Source organism: Periophthalmus magnuspinnatus, chromosome 11 (genome assembly GCF_009829125.3).
Source record: "Periophthalmus magnuspinnatus isolate fPerMag1 chromosome 11, fPerMag1.2.pri, whole genome shotgun sequence".
Classification (NCBI taxonomy): domain Eukaryota; kingdom Metazoa; phylum Chordata; class Actinopteri; order Gobiiformes; family Gobiidae; genus Periophthalmus; species Periophthalmus magnuspinnatus.
The window spans coordinates 3,529,038-3,554,970 of record NC_047136.2 but is presented as its reverse complement, the minus strand read 5'-3'; the positions used below and the strand labels follow the sequence as shown (position 1 = coordinate 3,554,970).

Genomic DNA, 25,933 nt, shown 5'->3' with positions numbered 1-25,933 from the left:
TCCCTGATTGGCTAATCCACCTGTCAATCACGCCCATCTGAAAACAAAGACCAGACGCACATTTTCGTGAAGTATTTATACCCCACGACACAAGTTTTTTTTTTCGTTCTACTCAGACACAGCAGCACCGAATCGATTCAAGTGTAAACAAAACAAAACGAAACAAAACGACGACAGTGAGGACGTTACTCGTGTTTTCGATCACGTTTCGTAATATTCCGACGTATTTAAAAGGAAATCCGTGCTACATCCTCGTGTTAAAGGGGACAGATGTCGTGTTTTTAGTTTGTGTAAAAAGGGGGAGGTGGGAGTTCTACATCTAACCAGCAGAGTCAGACTCCGAAAGACGCCGCATGCTCGACTTAAGGGACAGGAAGTGGATTTATATATAGAGTTTACGAGAATTCAGATTTCAGTTTTAGCGCTGGGACGAACTGACATGCTGTTTTTATTCTTACGTTTGTGTTCAGAGGTTGTTGACAGTTTGTTAAACCATAGACTGTGTAAAAAAAGCGGACTGAGTGAGTGTGACGTCGCCCACAGTGTTCAGCTCCAGTCAAATGAAGCTAATCCAGGCTAGCAGTTATAGCGGCTAATCTGGAGCCGAGTTTCATATTTGTAATTCTGACCGCGAGTATCATAGCAACTAAAGAGCCAATCCAGAGTGAGGCTGTTGAAGGTCCCGCCCGCACCACTGGTTTAGCAGAGAGTGGACGCTTAGCAACGCTGTCAATCAAACCGGTTGCTAAGGCTAGCAGGAGCGATCTCAGGGAAAGAAGGCGCCTGATTTGTCTGTTATTAATGTTCATATCTTGATTTACAGACACAATAGTGAAATAAAAACCCCAGGATCATGTAGAGCGGGTTAATACGAACATTTAAGACCATTTTAACATATTTTATTAAGTATTTGAGTAAAAATTTTGACTAAATATTCAAATTTTGCCTCATTTTTCGGAGTTAAAACTTGAATAAGTCAGACTTGGAATTAGATATGAAAAAATCCTCGTGTACGTTTTGACAAATCAGGCACCCGAGTTGTCTGTTATTACTGTTGGCTAGCAGGTTAGCTACTTCCATTTATATAAACAGTCTGTGGTTGTCACGGACTACGAAACAACTGCGCCTCGAAACTAAAATTGTTGCAGTTAAATCTGACGTCAGTGTATCTCGAGTACACTTCAGGTTCTCAGCGTTGTCACTTTTATCCTCTATTTTTATTTCATGCAAGAATGTTCATAACCGTCGTGAAATGAGAAGCGGATCTTTTACTAACCTACATTTCGTGTGTTAAGTTTGACGTTAATAATGTGACTTTCAACGCAAACGACAGAGCAAAGGCCTGGACTGATCTGGAGAAATATGAGGTCGACTCTGATAAAGTAGAGCTGGAGTCAACATAATGTTGTTCAATTGGCTCTGAGCACCACAGCATGCTAGCTAGCTCACTGTGTCTCAATGCTACTGCTAACTTTTATAAAAAACGTAAAATAATCAACCTATAACAATGAATGTAAAGATTTTTTTAAATGTAGATTATCTCAGTTTGTGGTGTTGTTCAAGTATTTGTCATGCTTCAAAATTAGCCTTAGCTTTAGCATTAGCATTGAGACACAAAAGCATCCCTTTCTAAACATAAACGAGTCCTCCAGAGAAGTTTCCTGTCCAGTGCCTGATCTTTAGATATTTGTTAACTTTAGCGCGACTCTACAAAACCTCATAAAAGAGATAAAACTGGACAAGAAGTGGTGACGCTAACACTGAAGTTGCCAGACGCCGTTGCGCTCAGAGCTAATAGCGAATAGTTTCTGGCAAACATCATAAACAGTGATGGCTTTGTGCCTGGGCTCCAGACGACATGAACAGCCAAAACTCCTGACTACTCCTGGGGCCCTGGAGCCTTCATGGCCATGCTAGCTCCAACCATCGCTGGATAACTCCGGTTCCTCCTCATCCCATCGGGTCCAAAGGGAGAGCCGGATCTACGCAGCCCGCCCAGAGGTCCCAGGATGGGGCCAGGGCTGATGGCTCTGCCCCCTGGAGCTCCAGACACACCGAGCCGCTTCACTTTGTCCAGTAAGTTTAGATTGTGAATGCTAACGCTAACATCGGTCTGGCTTTCACAGTCCCGGCCTCGCTGTCTCCCTCGCAGTCCCCCGGTCACCTCTTTGAGAATGGACCGGGCCGGTTTGGACGCCAGGAAGTTGTCGTAGGACGGGCTCTTGAAGTCGAAGCTCGCTGAGGTGGAGGTGGTTAAAGCTGCCGGCGGCGTGGGGGAGCTGGGGGGGGTAGAAGGCCGCAGAGGGTTCGACGTGGCTGTTCTGTTGGGAGCGACCGAGGTGCTGAATAAGACTCCGCCGCTGCCCGGGCCGTGCTCCAGACCCTGGTTCTGGTGGTACACGGCGGCCGAGATCCCCCGCTCCTGGAGTAGACGCACTAACCCCAGGGACATGCTGGTGGTGCGAGTGGCATCTCTGCGGAAGTAATACAAAGATAACCCCGTTGAAAAAGACAGAAGCTTAAAAATCCTAAATAAAAACCCCAGGATCATGTAGAGCGGGTTAATACGAACATTTAAGACCAAAACGAGTCTGACAGCAGCAGGTACAGAGAGAGGAGACACAGTTTTTCAATAGAAAGTGAATTGGAGCCAGAGTCGATGGAGCCGGAGATGTTTAGAACGCAGTGGCTAGCAGGTTAGCTTTGTCCATTTATATAAAACATCTAAACCAGCTCCATAACAGGACTATTCCAGGTCCAAATGAGCGAGCGCAGGTATAAAACAGGGTCACGTGTTTGTTGTTTAGTAGGTCAAGTAAACAGGAAACACTACTGCCACCTACAGATGAAAGAATGTAATAAATATAAAGACCAATGTTACAGCACAAAGTCATCAAGTTTTTTTTAACTACTTTTCTACATGTTATATACACACAGAAGACATTTCACTTATTTCACCATATATTTTACTGCATATATTTGATAACTACTAAATATTTAATTTTAATTGAATTTATTTTAAATGTATTTTATTTTATTTTACAAGCAAAATATTTAGTAGTGTTACTTTTTTCCTTTCTAAATAATTACATATATTTTACTTCATATATTTGATGTCTTCTGTGCATATAAAATGTAGAAAGTAGTAAAAATAAATAAAACACTGATGAGCAAGTAAAAATACATCAAATATATGTAGTAAGATATATGGAATTATGTAGTAAAGAAGAAAAAAGGTAAATAACTCTACTAAATATATATATACAAGACTTTTCAACTTCAATTTCTACACACTTGACGTCTTCTGTCTGCATCTATTTTTACGACTTTCTACATTTGATAAACAAACAGAAGACATCAAGTACATGAAATAAGATATATGGAATTATGTAGTAAAGAAAAATGTTAACTAGCTCTACTAAATATTTTTCAACAAAGCAAAGAGTGGAAACTTTGAGGATTTGAAAAGAAAATATAAACTTTAACTTCTCAACTTTTTTCTTTAGTACATAATCCATATTTCTTACTTTATGTGATGTCGTCTCTTTGTATATAAATGTAGAAAGTAGTAAAAGTAAATAAAAACACACTGAATGACTGCGTGTCCAGACTTTTTCCTGGCCGTACCTGAGGTTGGTGGACGACTCTGACGGTCTGAGGCTGAGGCGTCGCTGGGCCCCGGGCGTCACAGCAGGAGTCCCCAAAGAACTGGACATGACACAAGACGACGAGGCCGGGACGGGATTCAGACTGAAGTACAAAAACATCACAACAGGTGTAGGATTCATGTTTATTATAGCAGGAAATACTATACTAGTGCTGCAACCAAGTACAGGGGGTAAAGTACTGTACTGCACTGTACTAGTATAATTTACTAACAGGGCTATCTGACCACAACATGACTCTAATGGTTAGAAAACTGACTAAAAAAAGACTGCAATATTTTGGTAAATTATGCAACAACGATAATGATATCAAATATGTAATACCTAAATCTAAAACTACACTGTTTGAAAGAGAACTAAATAATTTCAGTTGGGAGCAAATCAAGGATATGGAAGATGTAGATGAATGTTGTACTTTTTTAACTGAAGCCATCACAAAAATAGCTGACAAATTTACTGAGCAAAAAAAGTGTAAACAAAGGGAAAGTACTCTTCCATGGTTAAATAATGACATAAAAAAACTAATGAAAAAACGAGATTTAGCTTTGAAGAAATCAGTACAATCAAGACTTAGTACTGACCATTTAACATTCAAAAGTTTAAGAAATAAAGTAGTACAAGAACTGAGAAAAGCACAAGCTTCATATTATACTAAGCTTATTGGCAATGCAAAGGGGAATACAAATTCTCTTTGGAAACACTTAAATACTTTGACAAACAAAGCATTCAAACCTAAAAGAATTAGTGAACTCACCATAAATGGTAAAACTACTAATAACGGTGCCACTATGGCTGACAGCCTTAATACTCATTTTGTCCAGTCAATTGAAGAATTGGCACAATGTTTTGAGAATACTGATTATGTGAATATACCACCTTTAATGCACCTTGAGAATTATTTTTGCATTGAAGAAGTGAATGAGAAAGAAGTCACACGGATAATAAAAAAGTTATCAAATTCTAAATCAAATGATGTATATAATCTAAATAGCTGTTTTCTCAAGCGCTACAGTAATGTATTAGTTAAACCTTTGACACATCTAGTCAATTTGTCCATAAAAAAATCAAAATTTCCCTTAGGTTGGAAAAAAGCAGTGATTGTGCCAATTTTTAAAGCAGGAAGCCCAGATTCTATGTCCAATTACCGGCCAATATCAATTTTACCTATACTGTCCAAAGTAATCGAAAAAATTGTAGCAGCACAACTTACTGACTACTTGGAGGCTAATCAGCTCCTCAGCTCGCAGCAGTTTGGTTTCAGAGCAGGGTATTCAACCGAAATAGCAAACTGCTGTTTTATTGAAAATATAAAAAAGTCCCTCGATAGAGGTGAGGTCGTAGGAGCTGTGTTTCTCGATCTAAAAAAAGCCTTCGAAACCGTTAATCACAGTTTGCTTTTATCAAAAATGACATCATTCAATATCGCCCCTGAGGCAATTTGTTGGTTTGCCTCTTACCTTCAGGATAGGAAACAGTGTGTTAAAGTGGCCGAAAATAAATCTCCATTCGCAAATATTCGCATGGGCATACCTCAGGGCTCCATATTGGGACCATTGCTGTTTAGTCTGTTTATAAATGACTTGCCTTTGATCTGCCCAGGTGTCCGCTGCCAACTTTATGCGGATGACGCAGTTTTTTATGCACCCGCCAAGACACCAGAGCAGGCGGCGGATGTTTTGTCCGCATGCATGGCTGAGGTTAGTCAGTGGCTAACTCAAAATAAGCTGACTCTAAATTTTGCAAAAACTACTTCTATGTGTTTTTCTATTAAAAAAATAAATGTAGACCAAAGATTTCAAATAAATTTACAAAATGATAAAATACAAGTAGTTAACGATTTGAAATATCTTGGGTTGGTCTTAGACCCCCAACTAAAATTTGATAAGCATGTTAAGAGTATAGCCAAAACAATACAAAAAAATCTAAATTGTTTTAAATTGATAAGGCAATATATTCCAAATCAGGCAGCCCTGCTGTACATGCATGGTATGATTTTTTCTCATATCTCCTACTGCATGACAGCATGGGCCCAGGCAGCTCCCTCAGCCACAAAGCACATTGGTTCTTTGTACAACCAAGCAATCAAAATTATGGATCGAAAGCCAATCCGTTTTCATCATTGTCACATCCTTAAAAAATATAATCTATTAAGTTTTGAAAGTTTTACTAGTTTATGTTTTCTTAAATTATGTTTTAAGTGTATTTATAACTTGGCCCCAGAACCACTCAGTACATTTATACAAAGATTAAACAGCACCAGAGCGACAAGAGGCACCGTAAACAAGAACTGTACAATCCCACAACGCAGAACCTCTTTTGGACAGTCCGCCTTTTCATATCAGAGCTGCAAACTGTGGAACTCACTGCCCACTGAAATAAAAAACATTTCTGAGTTGAAAATGTTCACCTCTAGGGTTAAGAACTGGCTGAAAATGAGTCAAAACTGTACCCACTTGTAAATAGGCAGTATGACAGAGAGAGAGAGAACGTGTGAGTGTTGAATGTATTTTTGTGCACTGATGTATCTATTTTATGGGGCAGGTGTTTTAATATATTTTGCATATTGGTGAATTGTGGAGAAGCTCAACCAGGGACGGGAGTTGAGAATTAGCTTTTGCTACAAACTCTATATGCATCACATCAGCTGCAATGTTCATGTTGTAACTATGTCAGATTGCATTGTCCCTGTCAAATAAATATATAAATAAATAAAAATACTTAGGTAAACTCCAGACACCTAAAATGTTTACTTAAGTACGTTTTACAGCGGATACTTTTTACTTTTACTTCAGTACATTTGAGAGCAGTTTCTGTACTTTCTACTCCACTACATTTTTGAACAGTACCTTTAGAGTAAAAGTACTTTTACTATTGTGTGAGGGTTTATTTTTAACAAAACAAAAATATACAAATAAAAACAGACAGAAAAAACGAAATCAAAATCTGTGTGGAAAACTTTTACTTTTTAATCTTTAAGTTCATTTTTAAACAGATACTTTAATACTTTTACTTAAGTGGATTTTTTCATGTGATACTTTTACTTGAGTATCTTGCTCTATACTTGCTCTAGTATCCGTACTTTTACTTAAGTAACAAAACTGAGTACTTCTCCCACCGTTGCTCCTCACAATTAGTATCATTAGCACTTATAAAGTATTCAAAAGTGCTGGTTAGAAAGTCTTAGCTACTACAACTACTACAACTACAACAACTACTACAACTACTACAACTACAACAACTACAACAACTACAACAACTACTACAACTACTACAACAACTGCAGTCCTGGTTTAGTTCAAAAGTGCTGGTTAAAAAGTCTTAAAAAAACCCAAAAAAAACCCATCTAAATAAATATAAATATCATTACGACTACTATGGTTCAATTTGGTCCGGTTTAGTCCTGGTTCAGTCCTGGTTTAGTCCATGTTTAGTCCTAGTTTAGTCCTGATCCAGTCCTGATCCAGTCCTGATCCAGTCCTGATCCAGTGCTAGTTCAGTCCTGGTTTAGTCCCGGTCTAGTCCCGGTCTAGTCCCGGTCTAGTCCCGGTCTAGTCCCGGTCTAGTCCCGGTCTAGTCCCGTCTTGATACCTTGGCGTGACCCGTGTTTGCTCGTCCGTCGGGTGGAGGATGCGGCAGGTGGTGAAGGTGTAGGTGGAGCTGGTGTGGGCCATGCATTTCCCTGGATAATACGCAGCTGGAGACACAAGATCAGACACGAGGTTTTTACGAAGAAAATAAAACAGCAGTGGGCGTGGCCAGTGGAGGTGAAAACGGGAGTTAATCGGCAAAATGGCGTCTTGAAAATAAACGATTAACGATTATTCAAACACGAATCGCTCCAACAACTTTAAAATCCAACAACAAGAACAAAACGAGCACGTCCCACTCACCCAGACCGTCCGTGTTGCTAAGATGCGGCGAAGGTGACGGCGACGGCGGTGAGGGCGGAGCCAGGCCGGAGGCGGACGGAGGCGCCTCACTGTTGCTGCTGCTGGAGGGCGCGGAGGTAGAGGGGACGGCGGGGGCGAGGGCGGAGGCCGAGGAGGTGGGCAGGTTCTGGAAGTACTGCTCCCCGGGATCGTCCTCCTCAAAACCGCTCCACGGATAAGCCTGAGGAGACAGAGGACAGAAGACAGAGGAGACGAGGAGACAGAGGACAGAGGAGACAGAGGAGACGAGGAGACAGAGGAGACAGAGGAGACAGAGGAGATGAGGAGACAGAGGACAGAGACAGAGGAGACAGAGGACAGAGGACAGAGGAGACAGAGGAGACGAGGAGACAGAGGAGATGAGGAGACAGAGGAGACAGAGGAGACAGAGGACAGAGGAGACAGAGGAGATGAGGAGACAGAGGACAGAGGAAACAGAGGAGATGAGGAGACAGAGGACAGAGAGGACAGAGAGGACAGAGGAGACAGAGGACAGAGGAGACAGAGGAGACGAGGAGACAGAGACAGAGGACAGAGGAGACGAGGAGACAGAGACAGAGGACAGAGGAGACAGAGGAGACGAGGAGACAGAGGAGATGAGGAGACAGAGGACAGAGGAGACAGAGGAGACAGGGGAGACAGAGGACAGAGGAGAGGAGGAGACAGAGGAGACAGAGGACAGAGGAGACGAGGAGACAGAGGACAGAGGAGACAGAGACAGAAAAGACGAGGAGACAGAGGAGACAGAGGAGGAGACAGAGGAGGAGACATTGTTTGAAAAGGACATGTCTCTGTGTAAAGGAGGAAACTTTAAAAACATGGACCAGATGCAAAATATTTTATCAGTGAAATAAAGTTTAACCCGAGTGAAGGAAAGTAACGAAGTACAAGAATTATCTGTATCTGTTCTTTACTTAAGTACATTTTACAGTAGATACTTTTTACTTTTACTTCAGTACATTTGAGAGCAGTATCTGTACTTTCTACTGCACTACATTTTTGAACAGGATTTGAAGGAGCATTTTTATCATGTTCGTGGAAACATCCTGAATAAAGTTTAAGAGTTCGAGCTTCGGCTTTGAGCAAAACAAAAATAAATACACAAAATTCAGAAGGAAAATTAAGAAATTGATTCGTTTTGTTACTGTGATGAAAATATGTGTCATTTTTGAGTCAATATCTCTACATTTACACTTTAAGACGTGTGTGAAATACTTTTACTCTTAAAGAACATTTTTTAACCAGGTACTTTAATACTTTTATTTAAGTAGATTTTTCATGGGATACTTTCACTTGAGTAACTTGGTCCAGTCCCGGTCCAGTCCCGGTCCAGTCCCGGTCCAGTCCCGGTTCAGTCCCGGTCCAGTCCCGGTCTAGTCCCGGTTCAGTCCTGGTCCAGTCCTGGTCCAGTCCCGGTCCAGTCCCGGTCTAGTCCTGGTCTAGTCCCTGACAGTTGTTCCTGCAGGAGGAGGGTCTGAGCACAGGGGGCGCTCTGGGACACTCCTCCTTTTCCTTCTTTTCCATAAACTCTTTTTAATCCGTCTGTTCCTGTTTTTCAAACGTTCTCTCAGTTAAACTAAACCTCACGTTCAGCCTTTAATCGACTTTGACTTTGAGCTTCACAAAAATAAAACTCCAAAACGACGAGGAGGAGCAGACGGTTTAAGAAACATAAACATCATGAAGGAAAACAAACAAACACAACGGAGGATAATGGCGCCGCTTCACACCTGCTCCAGCTCCAGCTCCAGGGGCCTGTATCCTTTGGGAACGACTCCGGGCCTGGCGTCGAGGATCACGCCGAGGTGAGGCTGTGCCAGCTGCTGCCAGTGGTGCAGGGTGGCAGAGCCTGAGGGGGGCAGAAAGAGAACGTTTAAACATCCAACGGAAAGGAAAAAGAGAGGAAGAAATGTGTGTAGAGTTTAAAATCCAACTCTAAAAAAGACTGGATAAGATGCTGCAAACCTGAGTCCTCCGTTTTTATTGTGTGGAGAAAAAGAAGATGGAAATGGCAGTGAAAAATGTATGAAAAAAGAAAAAAAAGACGCACAAAACAGACACAAAATAGAGTGAAAATGGAAATAAGTCCAGAGTTTTATTGTTCAAACACAAGAAATGAAAGAAACAAAAGTATAAAATGGAACAAAGCAAAAGATACATGAAAATATGGAACAGTGAAACACAAAAATATACTGCAAAAAAAAATAAAAATAAAAATGAAATGCAGTACGTGAGATGACCAGGAGGTGGCAGCAGAGACAGAGTCCAGTGAATGAGAGGAGGAAGAAGAGCTGGAGAGTGAAGAGAGGAAAACAAAAGAGCAGAAGAAGAAGAGCAGTCCAGTGTTCAGCTACAATACCTCAAGTGTCCTGTAGGGGGAGCAGTAAAAGAAACTTGGCTTTTCAGAACAGCAGAAGAGCCAAAAGAGCCGCACTGACCCAAAAGAGCCGCACTGACCCAAAAGAGCCGCACGGACCCAAAAGAGCCGCACGGACCCGTTTCAAACCAAATAAAAGTCAGAAAGAGCCATGTTTTTTTTTTTACAAGTAACAAGACAAAGTGAAATGAATCTAAAACAGTAATTTAACAGTTTGCAGCTAAAACACATTATTAACAATATGCAACACTTTGTTTTTATGAACTTTGTGGACTTATTTGAAGTGTTTTTTTAGGGAGTCTGGGGGTTTGAGACAGTTTTATGTGATTTCCTGCCGTCTGGTGGATTTTATGTCTCATTTTTACGCAACAAAATGATCATTATTCATTAAAATTTGATGCCTGGGATTTGCTCAGACAAAGAGTAAAAAAATAAAAATGATTGAGAGACTGAATACTCTTATGTTACAAACTCAAATACAAACTTAAACAAAACTCAAAGTGCAAAGAGTTGGAGGCTTTAAAGAGCCGTACGTGGCTCTTTAGAGAGTTTAAAGAATCTAATCTAAACGAAGACGCTTAAAAGTTCAAACTTATATATTTGTGTAACGTTAACGTCACTTATGTTAAAGGAAATAACAAGATAAAAAGGAACAAAAGTGGTTAAAATATACAATAAGTCACAGGGAAAAGTACTTAATTAATTTCATATACATGCTGTCATATATTAATTACTTATTTATTAATTAGATAAAAACACTACAAGTCAAAGGTTTGGACACACCTGCTCATTCAGTGTTGTTTCATAAATTTGATGTTTTCTGTAAAATGTAAAAATTACAACAAAAAAACAAAACAAAACAAGATATGATGAATTATGCAGTAAAGAAAAAAATCCTCAAAGTTTCCACACTTTGCTTTGTTGAAAAATATGACTTCACTTTTTTCCTGAATTCCATATGTCGTACTTCATATATCTGATGTTTTCTGTGTTTATAACATGTAGAAATTTGTAAAAAAAAAAATAAAAAAAATAAAAAAATAAAAAAAAAACATTGCCTTCGAGGGCGTGTCCAAACATTTGACTGGTCGTGTAGCTCATAGCAAATATTTACAAATCCAAATAACCTACATAAGCCGCCTCTATAAACCCAAATAAACCTAAACACAAATATATTCTATGTTTAAAAACTAAAAAGTTTATGACAATTATAACACTCTCATTTACTTTAGAATTAAAAGAGCTGCTTATTATTTACCCTTTTAAAACCAGGGTCATGTTACTTCCTTTAGCCCTAGGAACGTTTTGTAACATACTGGAGGCTCATCCGGAATATCTTTAAACATTCCCGGCTCAATACGTGGCCAGATTTAATTGTAAGTTTGATTGTATTTGGACGTGTAAAAATGACATTATCCATCATATCGTAATAATATTAACAAAACTGATGAATGAAAAAAGAAAGATTTAATTGTTATTGTTGATTTAATTGTAATTGTTGTCGCTGAATATTCCCGTTTATCCCAGGAACGGTTTGTAACATTTCCATTTACAGAAAAAGCGTGCGGGGCGTAATAAGGTCGGTGTAAACCCTAAAACCAGCCTCTGGGACGCGTGTCTTTGTAGTACGAGTGAGGGGACGTGAAACTGCCGGACTTATGGTGGTGCATTAAAGACCAGAGCGAGTTAAAGAGCATGAGAGACAGGGGGCGCTCTCTCCTCTCCTGGGGGCATTTCTTCTTGCTGCTCCCCGCTTTGCCCCGGGCCCATCGTCTGCCCCTCTCCCGCTCTATCCCCGCCGCCGTCTTCCTCACCCAGCCCCACACCCGCGCCCTGTCCCCCTCCGCCGCGTGCCTCCTCCCCGCCTCCACCGCCCCGGAGTGTTTGCTCACTTTTTTCACCCCGACGCCTCTATATCTATCCCCGTCCCGTTTCTTTCCCGTCTTGCCGCTCCTCCCGGGCTCCCTGCTCTCACCTTCCAGCGGTTTGACAATCTGCAGTTTATCGGGGAGGTAGGGCCCCCTAGTGGCCCAGAGCTGCAGGTTTCCCAGGGACATGATGCTGTCCGAGGGGGTCACGGGGCCGTCGTGTCCCAGGCTGAGCCCCCCGTGCCCCCCTCTGCGACGCTCCCGCTCGTCCTCAAAGTAACGCCGCTCGCTCAGGTTGTTCTGGCGACGGAGGGACAGTCTCCTCAGAGCCAGTCGCAGCTCGTCCGCCCCGTTCGGCTTCTTTTCCTCATCTCCGCCGCTGCAAAATACACAAAATAAATACAACAGAACCAGAAATGTTTGAAGAAGTGACTCGGGTGAAGTGGAAACGTCTGACCTCTGACCTCTGACCTGTCGCAAAAGAAAAATACAAACTGTCAACTGGACGAAATGTTGTAGGAGCGAAGGAGTGAAAAGAAATAGCTTGAGAGGAGAGATAAAGACGCCATTTTTGTTAGGAAAGACAATCCTTCCTTGAACAGAAATGGAGGCCTTAGACTTACCGTATTTCCCAAACATAAACATTTGACACAAACTTGACTTGACACTTTAAATAATATTTTAGCTTTATGAAACACTTTTGTCATTAGTTTGAGTCTGTAATGAAGGAGACAAGTTATTTATACAAACGTTTACGACTTAAAACGATCACACAAACGCTTCTAAACTTTCAAATGTAAAACTAATATTTGAAAATGGATAAATCTTCAAATAAATGACCGTTATGCAGCTCAAACCATTCACATAGATCGAACTTGGCCACGAGCAGAACTGATTTGTTTTGTTCTTTGGCATCTATATTTTCCGGACTACACGTCGCTCTGGAGTATAAGTCGCACCAGCCAAAAAATGCATAATAATGAAGAAAAAAACATGTGTAAGTCGCGTTTTTGGGGGAAATTAATTTTACAAAAATCAGACCAAGAACAGACATTTTATCTTTAAAGCCAAGTTATAATAAAAACAGTAAAATGTGGAACAACAGGCTGAATATCAGTACATCACGCTAACGCTAACGTAACATTTATATTTATTCAGCTCCATGAAGCACAGACAGAACTGAACACGTGTCTGGTTTTGTTAACGTAAGATATTAACAGTTAATCAGATAAATAAAGCAGAAAAAACAAGATAACAAAGCTTAGTTTTTAATTCTTCATCCTCGGTGTCGTTTCTGAACAACTCCACCTGCTCCGGAGGAAGATAAACCGTGTAGTAGACACTGGTACGCAAGCCTAGAGCGCCCTCGTGTGGTCAGTGTGACAATAACGAAGATGTGAATTTATATACTTTAATAATTTCACATATAAGTCGCATCTGAGTATAAGACAATTATGAAAAAAGTGCCACTTATAGTCCGGAAAATACGGTAATCTATCCTCCATCTATAGCTCCATCCTCAGAGCCAAAGAAACAGGATGCTAATAGGTGTGAAATCACTCATTAGGGGCTTGAATGACTAGGCTAAGTATGTCTCAGGCACACTGCACACTTAGGCTAGCACAATAGACGTTAGCTCCTCCTTTCACACAGATATAAGGCAGTGTCCAGCAGAAATCTGACCAGAACTGAAGAAGAAGAAGCGTCTTGAACGAGCAGCCAAACGTCTTCACTCCTACAACGTTTGACAGATTTTATATTTTTCTTTTGCGACGGATCAGGTTTGGACGGAGGGATCACACAAACGTCTCACCTGTCCTGGTTTTCTGCGACCTCCATGAGGATGCTCTGAGTCCTGTTGTCCATCACGTTGCTGTCGGTGCTGAACATGGTGGAGCGAGGTGTAGTCTGTCCGCTCGACTGGGGCGACGTCCGAGCCGACAGGGACTGGTTGGATCCCGGGATGTTGCTGGTCGGAGTGAGCGACCTCTGCCTCACCGTCTGGTTCACCGTCTTGACCGTCTCAAACACTCGGCGACGGTGGCTCCTGGAAACGCACAGACGCACAAATGCACAAACACACAAACAGATAAACACACAGACAAACACACAGACAAACACACACACACAGACAAACACACAAACAAACAGACACACAAACAAACAGACACACAAACAAACAGACACACAAACAAACAGACACACAAACACACAGACAAACAAACACACAAACAGACAAACACACAAACAGACAAACACACAAAGACAAACACACAAACACACACACAAACACAGACACACAAACACACACAGACAAACAAACAGACAAACACACACACAGACAACACACACAAACACACAGACACACAAACACACAGACACACACAAACAGACAAACACACAAAGACAAACACACAAGCACACACACAAACACAAACAGACACACAAACACACAGACAAACACACACAGACAAACAAACAGACAAACACACACACAGACAAACACACACACAAACACACAGACACACAAACACACAGACAAACAAACAGACAAACACACACACAAACACACAGACAAACACACACAGACAAACAAACAGACAAACACACAAAGACAAACAGACAAACACACACACAAACACAAACAGACAAACAAACAGACAAACACACAAACAAACAGACAAACACACAAACAAACACACAAACAAACAGACAGCATCATATGGGACAGGTTTAAACATCTGAATGACATATTTATTCGTTCATATTTATTCATTCATATTTATTCATTCATATTTATTCGTTCATATTTATTCATTCATATTTATTCGTTCATATTTATTCGTTCATATTTATTCGTTCATATTTATTCGTTCATATTTATTCGTTCATATTTATTCGTTCATATTTATTCATTCTCAGATCGTTCTGTTTAAATTGGTTAAAAAAGGTTTAAATTGTGCAGTTTATAAATGATTGTGGTAAAAGTTTTTTCACGAGCAGAACAGTATTTTTACTTTCTAAAGTCTTACTTCTGTTCCTCACACTCTGGATCCTCCAAACTCAACTCCTTCCTCATCGTTCCTTCAATTTCAGCAGCGAGAGAATCCTGCCAAAGACCACATGGTACATGTGTAATACTGCGTAGTACATGTGTAATACTGCGTAGTACGTGTGTAATACTGCGTAGTACGTGTGTAATACTGCGTAGTACGTGTGTAATACTGCGTAGTACGTGTGTAATACTGCGTAGTACGTGTGTAATACTGCGTAGTACGTGTGTAATACTGCGTAGTACATGTGTAATACTGCGTAGTACATGTGTAATACTGCGTAGTACATGTGTAATACTGCGTAGTACATGTGTAATACTGCGTAGTACATGTGTAATACTGCGTAGTACATGTGTAATACTGCGTAGTACATGTGTAATACTGCGTAGTACATGTGTAATATTCTGTAGTACATGTGTAATACTGCGTAGTACATGTGTAATATTCTGTAGTACATGTGTAATATTCTGTAGTACATGTGTAATATTCTGTAGTACATGTGTAATATTCTGTAGTACATGTGTAATACTGCGTAGTACATGTGTAATACTGCGTAGTACATGTGTAATACTGCGTAGTACATGTGTAATATTCTGTAGTACATGTGTAATATTCTGTAGTACATGTGTAATATTCTGTAGTACATGTGTAATACTGCGTAGTACATGTGTAATACTGCGTAGTACATGTGTAATATTCTGTAGTACATGTGTAATATTCTGTAGTACATGTGTAATATTCTGTAGTACATGTGTAGTACATGTACAGGCCTGTGTACTGACCATGGGGTACAGTCCGAGGGGGTGGTAGCGGCGTGCTGTGCCCGTGGGGTAGTTTCTGTTGCGTAGGTTCTTCAGTTCTTCTTGAGCCTCGTGCAGCATCTCGATGCACTCGGAGTATTTCTCCTCCAGATCCTGAAGCTGCAAAACAAAAACTGTTATTTTTACAAACTCAGACACGAGTCTGAAACTTCACCAACGTGACGTACCTCTGCTGTGAGCTGCCTCTGAGCGTCTTTAGCCGCGATCAAGTGCTGAGAGAGCTCCTCGTTCTCCACCGCAAACTATACACACATGTACACACACACGTATATACACACACACAAACACACACAAACACACACAAACACACACAAACACACATATTTACACACAAACAGGTGAATGAGTCAGAGACATTTTAGTCACAGATTTTATTGTGACTTCAAACTCACAGATTTGGCTTTTTTCTGCAGGTCCACGATCTGAGACAGGAGGTGTGTGATCTCCTCCTGTTGACGGGAGGCATCTTCAGTCTTTCGGGCCAATTCTTCAGCAATGGCAGAGATTTGGAGACTGGACAATCCTAGAAGTAAAACAACTGACTAAATAAAACGGCCTCATTAAATCCAGATGATAAACACTCGTACTTACTGAGTTCATTCACACAGTCATTAACCAGCTGCTGCTCTTTTTCTTCGTACGTTTCAGTCTCTGACTTCAGATGGCTCGCCTGTGCACAAAAAGAAATTGTTAGTTCACTTGGAGAGTTAGCATCGGTAGCATAGGAGCCACATGGGTGATTTGGTTGCTATGGCGATGTGTGAGGGGCGGGGTTCACGTGGACAAAGGTGATGTAGATTCAAAGGCACTGGGTTTCCTGTTGTCTGGAGGTGGAGACGCCGGGTAGCTTTTTCGTTGACTGCTTCGTTTTGCTCGTTACTGTACTATTTTTGTGTAGTCCTACATTTTTTTCTGGACCTGATCTCCTCTGTAAGTGACAAAGGCTCAGCGACGCTACAGCTGGTTTAGCAGGGAGCGGGCACTTAGCAACGCTGTCAATCAAACCTGTTGCTAACGCTAGCAGGAGGAAGGCGCCTGATTTGTCTCTTATTTATGTTCATATCTTGATTTACAGACACAATAGTGAAATAAAAACCCCAGGATCATGTAGAGGGTTAATACGAACATTTAAGACCAAAATAGAAAGTGAATTGGAGCCATAGTCGATGAAACCGGATGCGCGCCCATGATCACTTCCTGTTTGTAACGCGCCGGCTAGCAGGTTAGCTAAGTCCATTTACATGAACAGTCCGTGGTTTAGGGTTATGGTGGATGTTTTCTCACCTCCGAGCGCAGAGACAGGTTTTCTTCCTCCAGGTCTTTGAGTTTTCTCTGCAGAGTGTCACTCACAAAGCCGCCTGACGCTGCCTCCACTTTACTTTTCCTGCTCCTGGATAAAGTCAAACACCAAAACATTTAGCGTAAACATGTCAAACGCGTGAACTTTTGTCGTTTATTAACAGAAGAGACGGACGTTGGCGAGCTGCCCGGTTCCTCTTCGCTGTCCTCTGCTGCGCTGGTGTAAAACTGCAGGAGTTCATCTTTTAGGTTGAGTTCGTGATGTAACTGAGCGACCTGAAAACGTGAACATGAATGTGTTTAACGTGTTTTTTTTGTTTTTTTTATGACAGAGTGTTACCATGACGACAGAAAAGCCCCAGCACCTCCTCTGTGATCTGAGCCACTTGCTCCTCCAGATAGTCGTTCTGCTCCGTCAGGGCCTGGTTCTTCTTCAGGAGCGACTGTCCGATCTTCGCGGCCAGCTCCAAATCTCTCTCTTTCTGCAACGACACGACACAGAAGACGTTCAGTTTCAAACCAAAAAAGATGAACACAAAGAACATGGTGTGAAACGGCGAAGGAAAAACAAAATCTGTTCAAAAACTGGACAAAATGGTGTAGGAGTGAAGACGTTTGGCTGCTCATCTTCAGTTACTGGCATCATCTGTCCTCTATAACTCTATCATCAGACCCAAAGCAAACAAAGGAAACAAAGAGAACAATATGGCTAGTCAGGATGCTAAAAGGTGTGAAATCACTCATTAGGGGCTTGACTGACTATGCTAAGGTGTTCAGGTGTTCCCTTCAGACAGATATAAGGCAGTGTCCAGCAATAATTTGACCAGAACTGACGAAGCGGCTTGGACGAGCAGCCAAACGTCTTCACTCCAACAACGTTTTGTCCAGTTTTTGAACAGATTTTATTTTTATTTTCCGACGGATCAGACCTGGACCTGGAGGGATGACACAGAACGTGGTGTGAAATATAACTTTACGGGCAGAACTCAGAGGTAGACACAATTTTAAAAGGGATAAAAGTGATTTTTTAAGTGTTTTTCGTTTTATTTCTTTCATTTAAAGCTGGATATACCGTATTTTCCGGAGTATAAGCCGCACTTTTTTCATAGTTTGGCCGTGGGGGCGACTTATACTCAGCGATTTATATGTGAAATATGTTTTTTTCTTCATTATTATGTATTTTTTTACTTATACTCCAGTGCGACTTATACTCCAGTGCGACTTATACTCCTGTGCGACTTATACTCCTGTGCGACTTATACTCCTGTGCGACTTATACTCCTGTGCGACTTATACTCCTGTGCGACTTATACTCTGGAAAATATGGTAAAATAGTTACACAAAAATCTTAAAAGGTTCCCGACCACCAATAAAACTGACTGACTTAAACCTGTTTTTTTTATTTTTAAGACTTAAATTCCTTAAACTCCTTAAATTGTAATCACTTTCTCTCTTCGTAAATATTTTTCTGGGGATTTTTGTGTTTGCTGATTTGCTTTCTACGTAGTTTTTACCATATTAAGTTCTCCCTCTTCCCTATTTTTTATTAAATTAACACAAATGACACGTGACTCGCCTCTTCCAGCAGTCGAGTCACGGCGTCGATGTCATTGTACGTCTTTGTCATCTGGCCCACTCTGTCTGCACATAGCACTGCAACACAAACAAACACACAACAATTACGCAACACAAAGAGTTCTCGCTCCTGATGTTTACAAAGTGGAGCTTCACCGAGCGCCAAGGGGTCAAAGGTGAAGGGCGGGGGCTTGTTTCCATGGCGCACGGCGTTTGGTTTGTTTCCCCGGGGCGACAGGGCTCATCGACAAAACCCGTCAATAACATCCTCTGCTCTGTGAGGACAACACATTATGATACACAAACGTAAATGGGAAAACGTAGCACGACAAATGGAGCGATATGGGTTTTCCCGTGGCCGATACCGATGCCGATACCGGTTTTGGGCTGATATAAATTTACAACACTCCCACCGACCCTTTTTTAACTTGAAAAGCGCAGTTCTGTTGGTATTAAAGTGTTAATTTAAAGCTTTTTGTGCGATTTTGAGGCAGCAGAGCGACCAAAACTAAATATCGGTCTGTGCTGGAGGTTTAAGGCCGATCTCTCATACGCTAAAAAGGCCAAATATCGGTCCAATATATCGTAGAAAATGAGCAAAGTGTGAGGCTCCGGCAGCTGTTCTGTTTCCGATGATGCTGTAAAATTGGAGAATACAAGATTAATTCAATGTAAAAGCTTCAATTCAAGTTTATTTATGCGTTTATATTTTAAAATGCAACTTAAGCTTCGCGCAAAGTCAATAAAAAACAGATTTACAGTGTGTTTATCAAGTCTCTAATCACAATTTAAGGCAGTTTGATCAGATTTGTTCTATTGTACTCAGTGGTTTGACCTCATTTAATACAGTGGTCCCTCGTTTATCGTGGGGGTCACGTTCTAAAAATAACCCGCAATAGACGAAATAGTCAGCTTTTTTACAATTATTCTCTATGTTTTTGTCTGTAAAACCCCTCACCACACACTTTATACACTTTTCTCACACAGGCGTTAACATTTTCTCACATTTCTCTCTCGTTTAAACTCTCTCAAAGTTCAAACCTTCGTAGGCGTCTTTGTCGGTGCAGAACGTTTCATCGACATTGTGGGTTTTGTCGGGGAGAAAATAAATTGCAAACGTACAGCACTTCAGAGTCACACTGAGATCCAACGTTTATGTAAATTTGTCTGAACACATTCTGTACTGGACAGGAGACACGGCACGGAGGAGACTGATGGACAATGGTCTACAGTCCAACAGCCAATCAGGACGCACGACACAATGGTCTACAGTCCAACAGCCAATCAGGACGCACGACACAATGGTCTACAGTCCAACAGCCAATCAGGACACACGACACAATGGTCTACAGTCCAACAGCCAATCAGGATGCAGAACACAATGGTCTACAGTGCAACAGCCAATCAGGACGCAGGACACAATGCACGTTCATACAATGTGAAAAAGCATGAAGATTTGCTCTAAAAAATCCACGAGACAGTGATGGTTTGTCTCTTCCAGACTTTGTTCTGTTGTTTCGTTGAGTCTGCGGTTCACATTTTGTCTCAGTAAACCATGATCCACACTGTGCTTCTCTTGAGGAGGAGACATTTCTTCGAGGTTCATTCAAAACGATGCCTCTTGATGCAACGCGTTTACAATTTTCAACTCTTTTTTGGTCATTTTGATAAATCAGCGTCAACGAACAAACAGATATTTATTTAGAATTTTAACATCAGCTGCTAAAACGACAATAACAAGACCCCCACGAGCTCAGAGCAGATAAACAGTGAAAGATGCATATGTGATGTGCATATGTGTCAAACTCAAGGCCCATGGGCTAAATGCGGCCCGCCACGTCATTTTATGTGGCCCGCGACAAAGTAAATTAAAAAGTATGGCTGCGTTAAAATGTCAGTGTTTCAGAAAATACACAGTTAAACAGCCTTTTTTTCATGTCTATGCAAATCCATATGAAATATTTGTAACTTCAATAAGTAATAAATATAGAGATGGTTAATTAACAAGATCAAAACGTAGTGATATTTATCTTACAGTTACATCCGGCCCTTTGAGAGCAGCCATTTTATTGATGTGGCCCTTGGTGAAAATGAGTTTGACGCCCCTGGTCCAAGGAAACCTGTTTTTATTAAATTATGGCCTACCTGGATTAAATATATAAAGTCTTTAGAAAGGTCAGACTTTGTGGAGATTCGGCCCAATTATCTCATGTTGCTTCTCATTTTGTTTCTGCTTTTGTACTTCATTTTCTTTTCTTTTTTTTTAAATCATACATGTCTAGTTAAGTTGCACTGGTTCACTGCTTCTTTCTCTCCAGTGTATACAGTTCTGTTTGTGTCATTTCTGTTAAAAAATAAGAAAAAAAGACAGAAAGTGAATGACTACAGCACAGCATTTGGTCAAATAATGAACCCTGTAACTTAATACCACGATCTGAAAATTTAAATAAAATGCGACATGATTAAAAACTCTTATAACGTCTGAGTACAACAAAACAATTCTGCCTAACTGCCTTTGTAATCACATTTTAAAGAGACTTTTTGGACACTTTGTAGATTAATTTCGACGCATAGCAAAGGTAAAATAAACCAAACTCAAGTCCGATTAGAGACATTTTGAAACAACGATTACGAACAACGAGCTTTCTGATTTACGACGTGGATCGGTCGATTGTGAGTTACCGTCTCCGTCTCCGGCACCGGCCCAGTCCTGCAGCTGCATCTCATACGTCTTCATGAGGTCACTGTCCATCTCCGTCCCTCCGGTCTCATCCACAGCATCGAAATGACAACGAGGACAAACACCGACTACACTTACTCCCCCGCAGAACTAAACTGTCGACGCGCGACGCACTCACAGAACATTTACCCCTCTCACTGCATCAGCTTTCAGACCTGTGAACGCCCGGGCGCCCGCTGCCATTAAAGAGGTCAAACCCTCTCAGTCCATCAGCTGCAAATGGATCATGTGTTTGTGAAGAGCAGGAGTCAAACAAAAGAGTGAGTGTTTGGTTCTCCACATCAGCTTTATGTGAACTTATATGTACAAGGGTCATTCAATAAATAAGTTGAATTTTTCAGTATAAGGGTTTTTTAATACAGTTAGAAGCTTACTTTTTGTTTTGTTTTTTTGTTTTACTTGTTTTTCACATGGATTTAATTTCTTTTGCAGATTAAAAAAAAAGCGTTGAGAGTTTTGGCGATTAACAAAGATGGCCGACCAAGAAGCTCCAGGATTGAACAGCGGTCAGTTGTCAAGTTTTTGGTTTCTGAAGGTGCAAACCCGTTGAAATTCATAGGAGAATGTCACTGTGTCTGGTGTCACATGTTTCAGCCAAAAAAAAAATGTCTACAAGTGGCTGAATAGTTTAAAGACGGACGGAGAAGTGTTGAGGATGAAGGCAGGGAGGTCTACAGAAGTGACGTCTCCTGAGGTGATCGAACCAGACACAGTGACATTCTCCTATGAATTCCAACGGGTTTGCACCTTCAGCAACCAAAAACTTGATAACTGACCACTGTTCATACCTGGAGCTTCTTGGTCGGCCATCTTTGTTAATCGCCAAAACTCTCCATTTTGTTTTAGTTTTTTATCTGCAAAAGAAATTAAATCCATGTGAAAAACAAGTAAAACAAAAAAAACAAAAACAAAAAAGTAAGCTTCTAACTGTAATAAAAGTCCTTATACCGAAAAATTCACCTTATGTATTGAATGACCCTCGTATTTTTATACTTTTTAAAAACAAGGTGACTGCCACAGCACAGCAGCAGCATCCTGACGCTCCGGCACAGCAGACGCAACAAAACTGAAGCGCATAAATATCGATGAAGTGCAAAATGCTCCCACAAAACTACTAATTACAGCTGTATTTATGTTCATTTATGTGACAATAAAGTATAAGTGCCACACAGAAAATGAGCACACAGCACCCCCTTCTGCACAAAGACTGTCATTACATCCAAACCATCCAAGAGTAAACCTGCAACTTCAGTATAAAATTCTGCCTCGTTCTTATCAGATGCCCAGATGTTTAGTGTTTTTAACCAATCTAAAATTTAACAAAGATTCAAACACTATTTATGTTTTATGATCTGCACATCAGAACAAAAGCACATGTGGCCTTCAACTCAGCTCCCTTCATAAACACGTATATCAGATGTTATAGTTTGTTTTGTCATGTGACTCTCATAACAGTTTAACCCGAGTATTTGAAAGTGAATCATCCACAAACTCTAAAATCCAGTCCTCAAACATGTTCTTTGCAGATATCTGTGTCGTATTTACTCGTCCCCTCTACACGTGGAGTGTGTGGTACTTACAGAAGTACTTGAGTGTTTCTTCGATCTGCTCGGTGGTCAGGTCCAGACTGGCCTCTGGAGCCACCAGCGGCGTGTGCAGCCAGTCGTCATGGTCGTATCCGTAGACGGTGTCGGCCCTGAGACGATAAACCGGGAGCTGCTCCTCCAAAAGGCTGATGATCTCAAACTCAGGCAGGTCGGTGCTGTTACAAACATCTGCACAAAAACAGGTCACAGTGACACGTGAACTTTCTCTGGTGTCAGAGCAAAAACGTCCTCTCACCTGTGATGGTCCCAGCATCTCTGCAGTCGGGCACCGCGGGCTGGGGGTCCCCCTGGCAGGACAGCCCCTCACTCACATACTGCTCCTCTTGGGTGTGCCACTGCCCCTCAGAGTCAGGGTCTGGGTCTGGGGGCAGCGGGGGGCCGGAGGAGGCCAGCTTTGCTCACCTCTCACTGCGTTAAAGAGACATAGGCCATGGGCCACTGGAGCTGAGGCTCCTGTAGACGGGACGTCCAGTCTGGAGATCACAGCAGCTGCAAGAGACACAGCACGAGCCCACAGTGAGTCTGAGCCCGGGAGATCTCATTTTATTACACAATCTGAACACAACATTTAAATGGATTTCTCAGTTGGCAGAGTCTGCAGCAGGTGAAACTGACGTGATACGTTATGACAGACGCTTCCAGAAAGTCTACAGCCAAATGGACCAGTGTGAGAGCTACCTGTTCAGGAACAAACACACTCACAGGAACAAACACACTCACAGGAACAAACACACTCACTATAACGCACACATAACACACACTCACTATAACGACCTATAGTGCTGCTATTTATATAAGAACACTAATGTAATGGACCACGATAAACTCATCTGCTCTGATAAACTTGTGCCGGTGCATTAACCTGAAGACGGCACAGTCCAGAAGAGCTCAGCCAAATACAGCTCTGAACTAACACACAAAGTGAACGTAAAGTTACACAATACTGGACAAAGTGAGCGGCCCGTCCAACGACATGAGCTCTGGTCCAAACACATGAGCTCTCAAACATCAGTAGATCCTCGTGTCTCCCTCTGACTGTTTCCTGTCCGCTCACAAACTTCTCCTTCACCTGCACAAATCTTAAAAGTAAAGACGTGACTGTGGCTGCAGCTCACGGTTCACATCTGCTCCAAACACAAACCAGCAGTGATCAGGTTATAAATAGACACAGATGTGGCTACAGAAGAAACCTCCAAACATCAGCATCAGGACTAAAGGTTTCCAAAGACTCCATCATAATCAGTGTTAATGGAAGTAAAATAAAGTTCAGAACGAGCCTGAGTCTGTTTTTCTGAAGTAGATCCAGGTTTTGGGGACGATGTGGCTTAAATCAACACATTAGAACATTTATCTGCCCTGAAAAAGACAAGGACACGGGCCTGACACAGCTGCTGGAGGAGAGGCATCAGCTCAGGGAGGGTGTGGCTTAAACATCTCGCTGAGTTCAGGATGTGGTTTACATTTTCTCCTTAGTGACTCAATGGTTTATGGGACATGTCCATGGAGTCAGCTGACCTCGTGCCACACAATTACGCGTTCAAAAGGAGGACGATGCAGTCACGTTTTTACGCACACACTCACCCCAGAGAGGACCCAGAGAGGACCCGGACAGGACACGGACAGGACACGGACACAGGACACGTACACAGGACGTACACAGGACGCACACCGGTGACCCGCAGTGGACAGTCCTTCCCCTCTTCCTCCTCTCCTCTTTTCCTCCTCTCCTCTCTTCCTCCTCTCTTCCTGTGGGGGTGACTTTAGGCCTGATGATGGAGGGCGGTGATGCTCTTCTCTTCTGGGCTGAACCCGCGGGGTGTCCGGACGCGTCAGGGGGTCGTGGGGGTGACGCAGAGTCCCGAGCGTGTCCCGGTCCCGTGCGCTCGCCCCGCAGCCATGTCCCTTTTTGGTTTCTGTTCTGTGTCTGTGCTCGTCTCCACAGACAAACACCTCTGTCAGCTCCGAGAGCACGCGCGCGCTCACTTCCGGTCTGCCCCTCGAAAATAAACGAGCTTCAAACAAAAATGATCCATTTAGAGATGATGATGTTTCACTTGGGCTTTAATAAAGGTTTAACGAGGGAGTTTTGTTATTTAGCCAATAAAAACCTTCCTTCCTTCCTCCTTCCTCTCTCTCTCAGTCCTCCCTCCCTTTTTCCTTCCTTCCTTCCTTCCTTCCTTCTTTTCTTCCTTCCTCCTTCCTTCCTTCCTTCCTTCCTCTTCCCTTCCTTCCTTCTTTTCTTCCTCCCTCCCTCCCTCCCTTCTTGATTCCTTCCTCCTCCCTTACTTCCTTCTTCCCTTCCTCCTCCCTACCTTCTTCCTTCCTTCCTTCCTTCCTTCTTTTCTTCCCCCTCCATCCCTCCCTCCCTCTTCCTCCCTCCCTTCCTTCCTTCCTTCCTTCTTTCCTCCCTCCCTCCCTCTTCCTCCCTTCCATCCTCCCTTCCTTCCTTCCTTCCTTCCTTCCTCTTCCCTACCTTCTTCCTTCCTTCCTCCTTCTTTCCTTCCTCCTCCCTACCTTCCTCTTTCCTTCCTTCTTTTCTTCCTTCCTTCCTCCCTCTCTCAGTCCCTCCTTCCTTCTCTCCCTTCTTCCTCCTCCCTCTTTAATAATGCTTGTTTGTCTTTTACGCACAGATGGACAGAGTCTTTGTGTCTCCAGATCAGACAGTTTCGCCTTTTGGTTTTGTTTTGTTTTGTTTTAAAGGCCCAGGCTCAAATCCATTTTAGAATGACTGACAGAGTCTAATAAAATGGCCCAGAAATAGACTCTGGGGATGTGGCCCCAGATCACCCTTGACACAGCGGACAGCAGGGGGCAGCAGAGTCTCTTTTATGTGCGGCATTTATGGCACAAACAGCTGCTTTTGTGGAAACAAGACCTGAGTGTGACAGAGAGACTCCAAACCAACAAAACCAAACACTCCCGAGGCACAAACACGTCAATTAACCCAATCCTGACCATTTAACTGACCTTTTCACAGCTGCCCCGCGCGCCACAGACCA

The 25,933-nt window shown here is 42.1% G+C and overlaps 1 protein-coding gene across 1 annotated transcript; it reads right to left on the bottom strand.

Annotated features, from left to right (window-relative positions):
* Positions 1–1,679: 1,679 nt before the first annotated feature.
* Positions 1,680–23,315, bottom strand: LOC117379038 (trafficking kinesin-binding protein 1-like). The gene is made up of 18 exons (XM_033975752.2): positions 23,170–23,315; positions 22,908–23,102; positions 18,589–18,665; positions 17,378–17,494; positions 17,188–17,288; positions 16,998–17,103; positions 16,305–16,383; positions 16,106–16,236; positions 15,881–15,955; positions 15,675–15,812; positions 14,872–14,948; positions 13,653–13,886; positions 11,947–12,218; positions 9,325–9,443; positions 7,556–7,775; positions 7,254–7,359; positions 3,628–3,750; positions 1,680–2,474 (listed from the first exon to the last, which is right to left on the bottom strand). The coding sequence occupies exons 3-18, from the start codon at positions 18,637–18,639 to the stop codon at positions 1,880–1,882; spliced, it is 2,544 nt and encodes an 847-aa protein (XP_033831643.2). The 5' UTR covers positions 18,640–18,665; positions 22,908–23,102; positions 23,170–23,315; the 3' UTR covers positions 1,680–1,879.
* Positions 23,316–25,933: the final 2,618 nt, after the last annotated feature.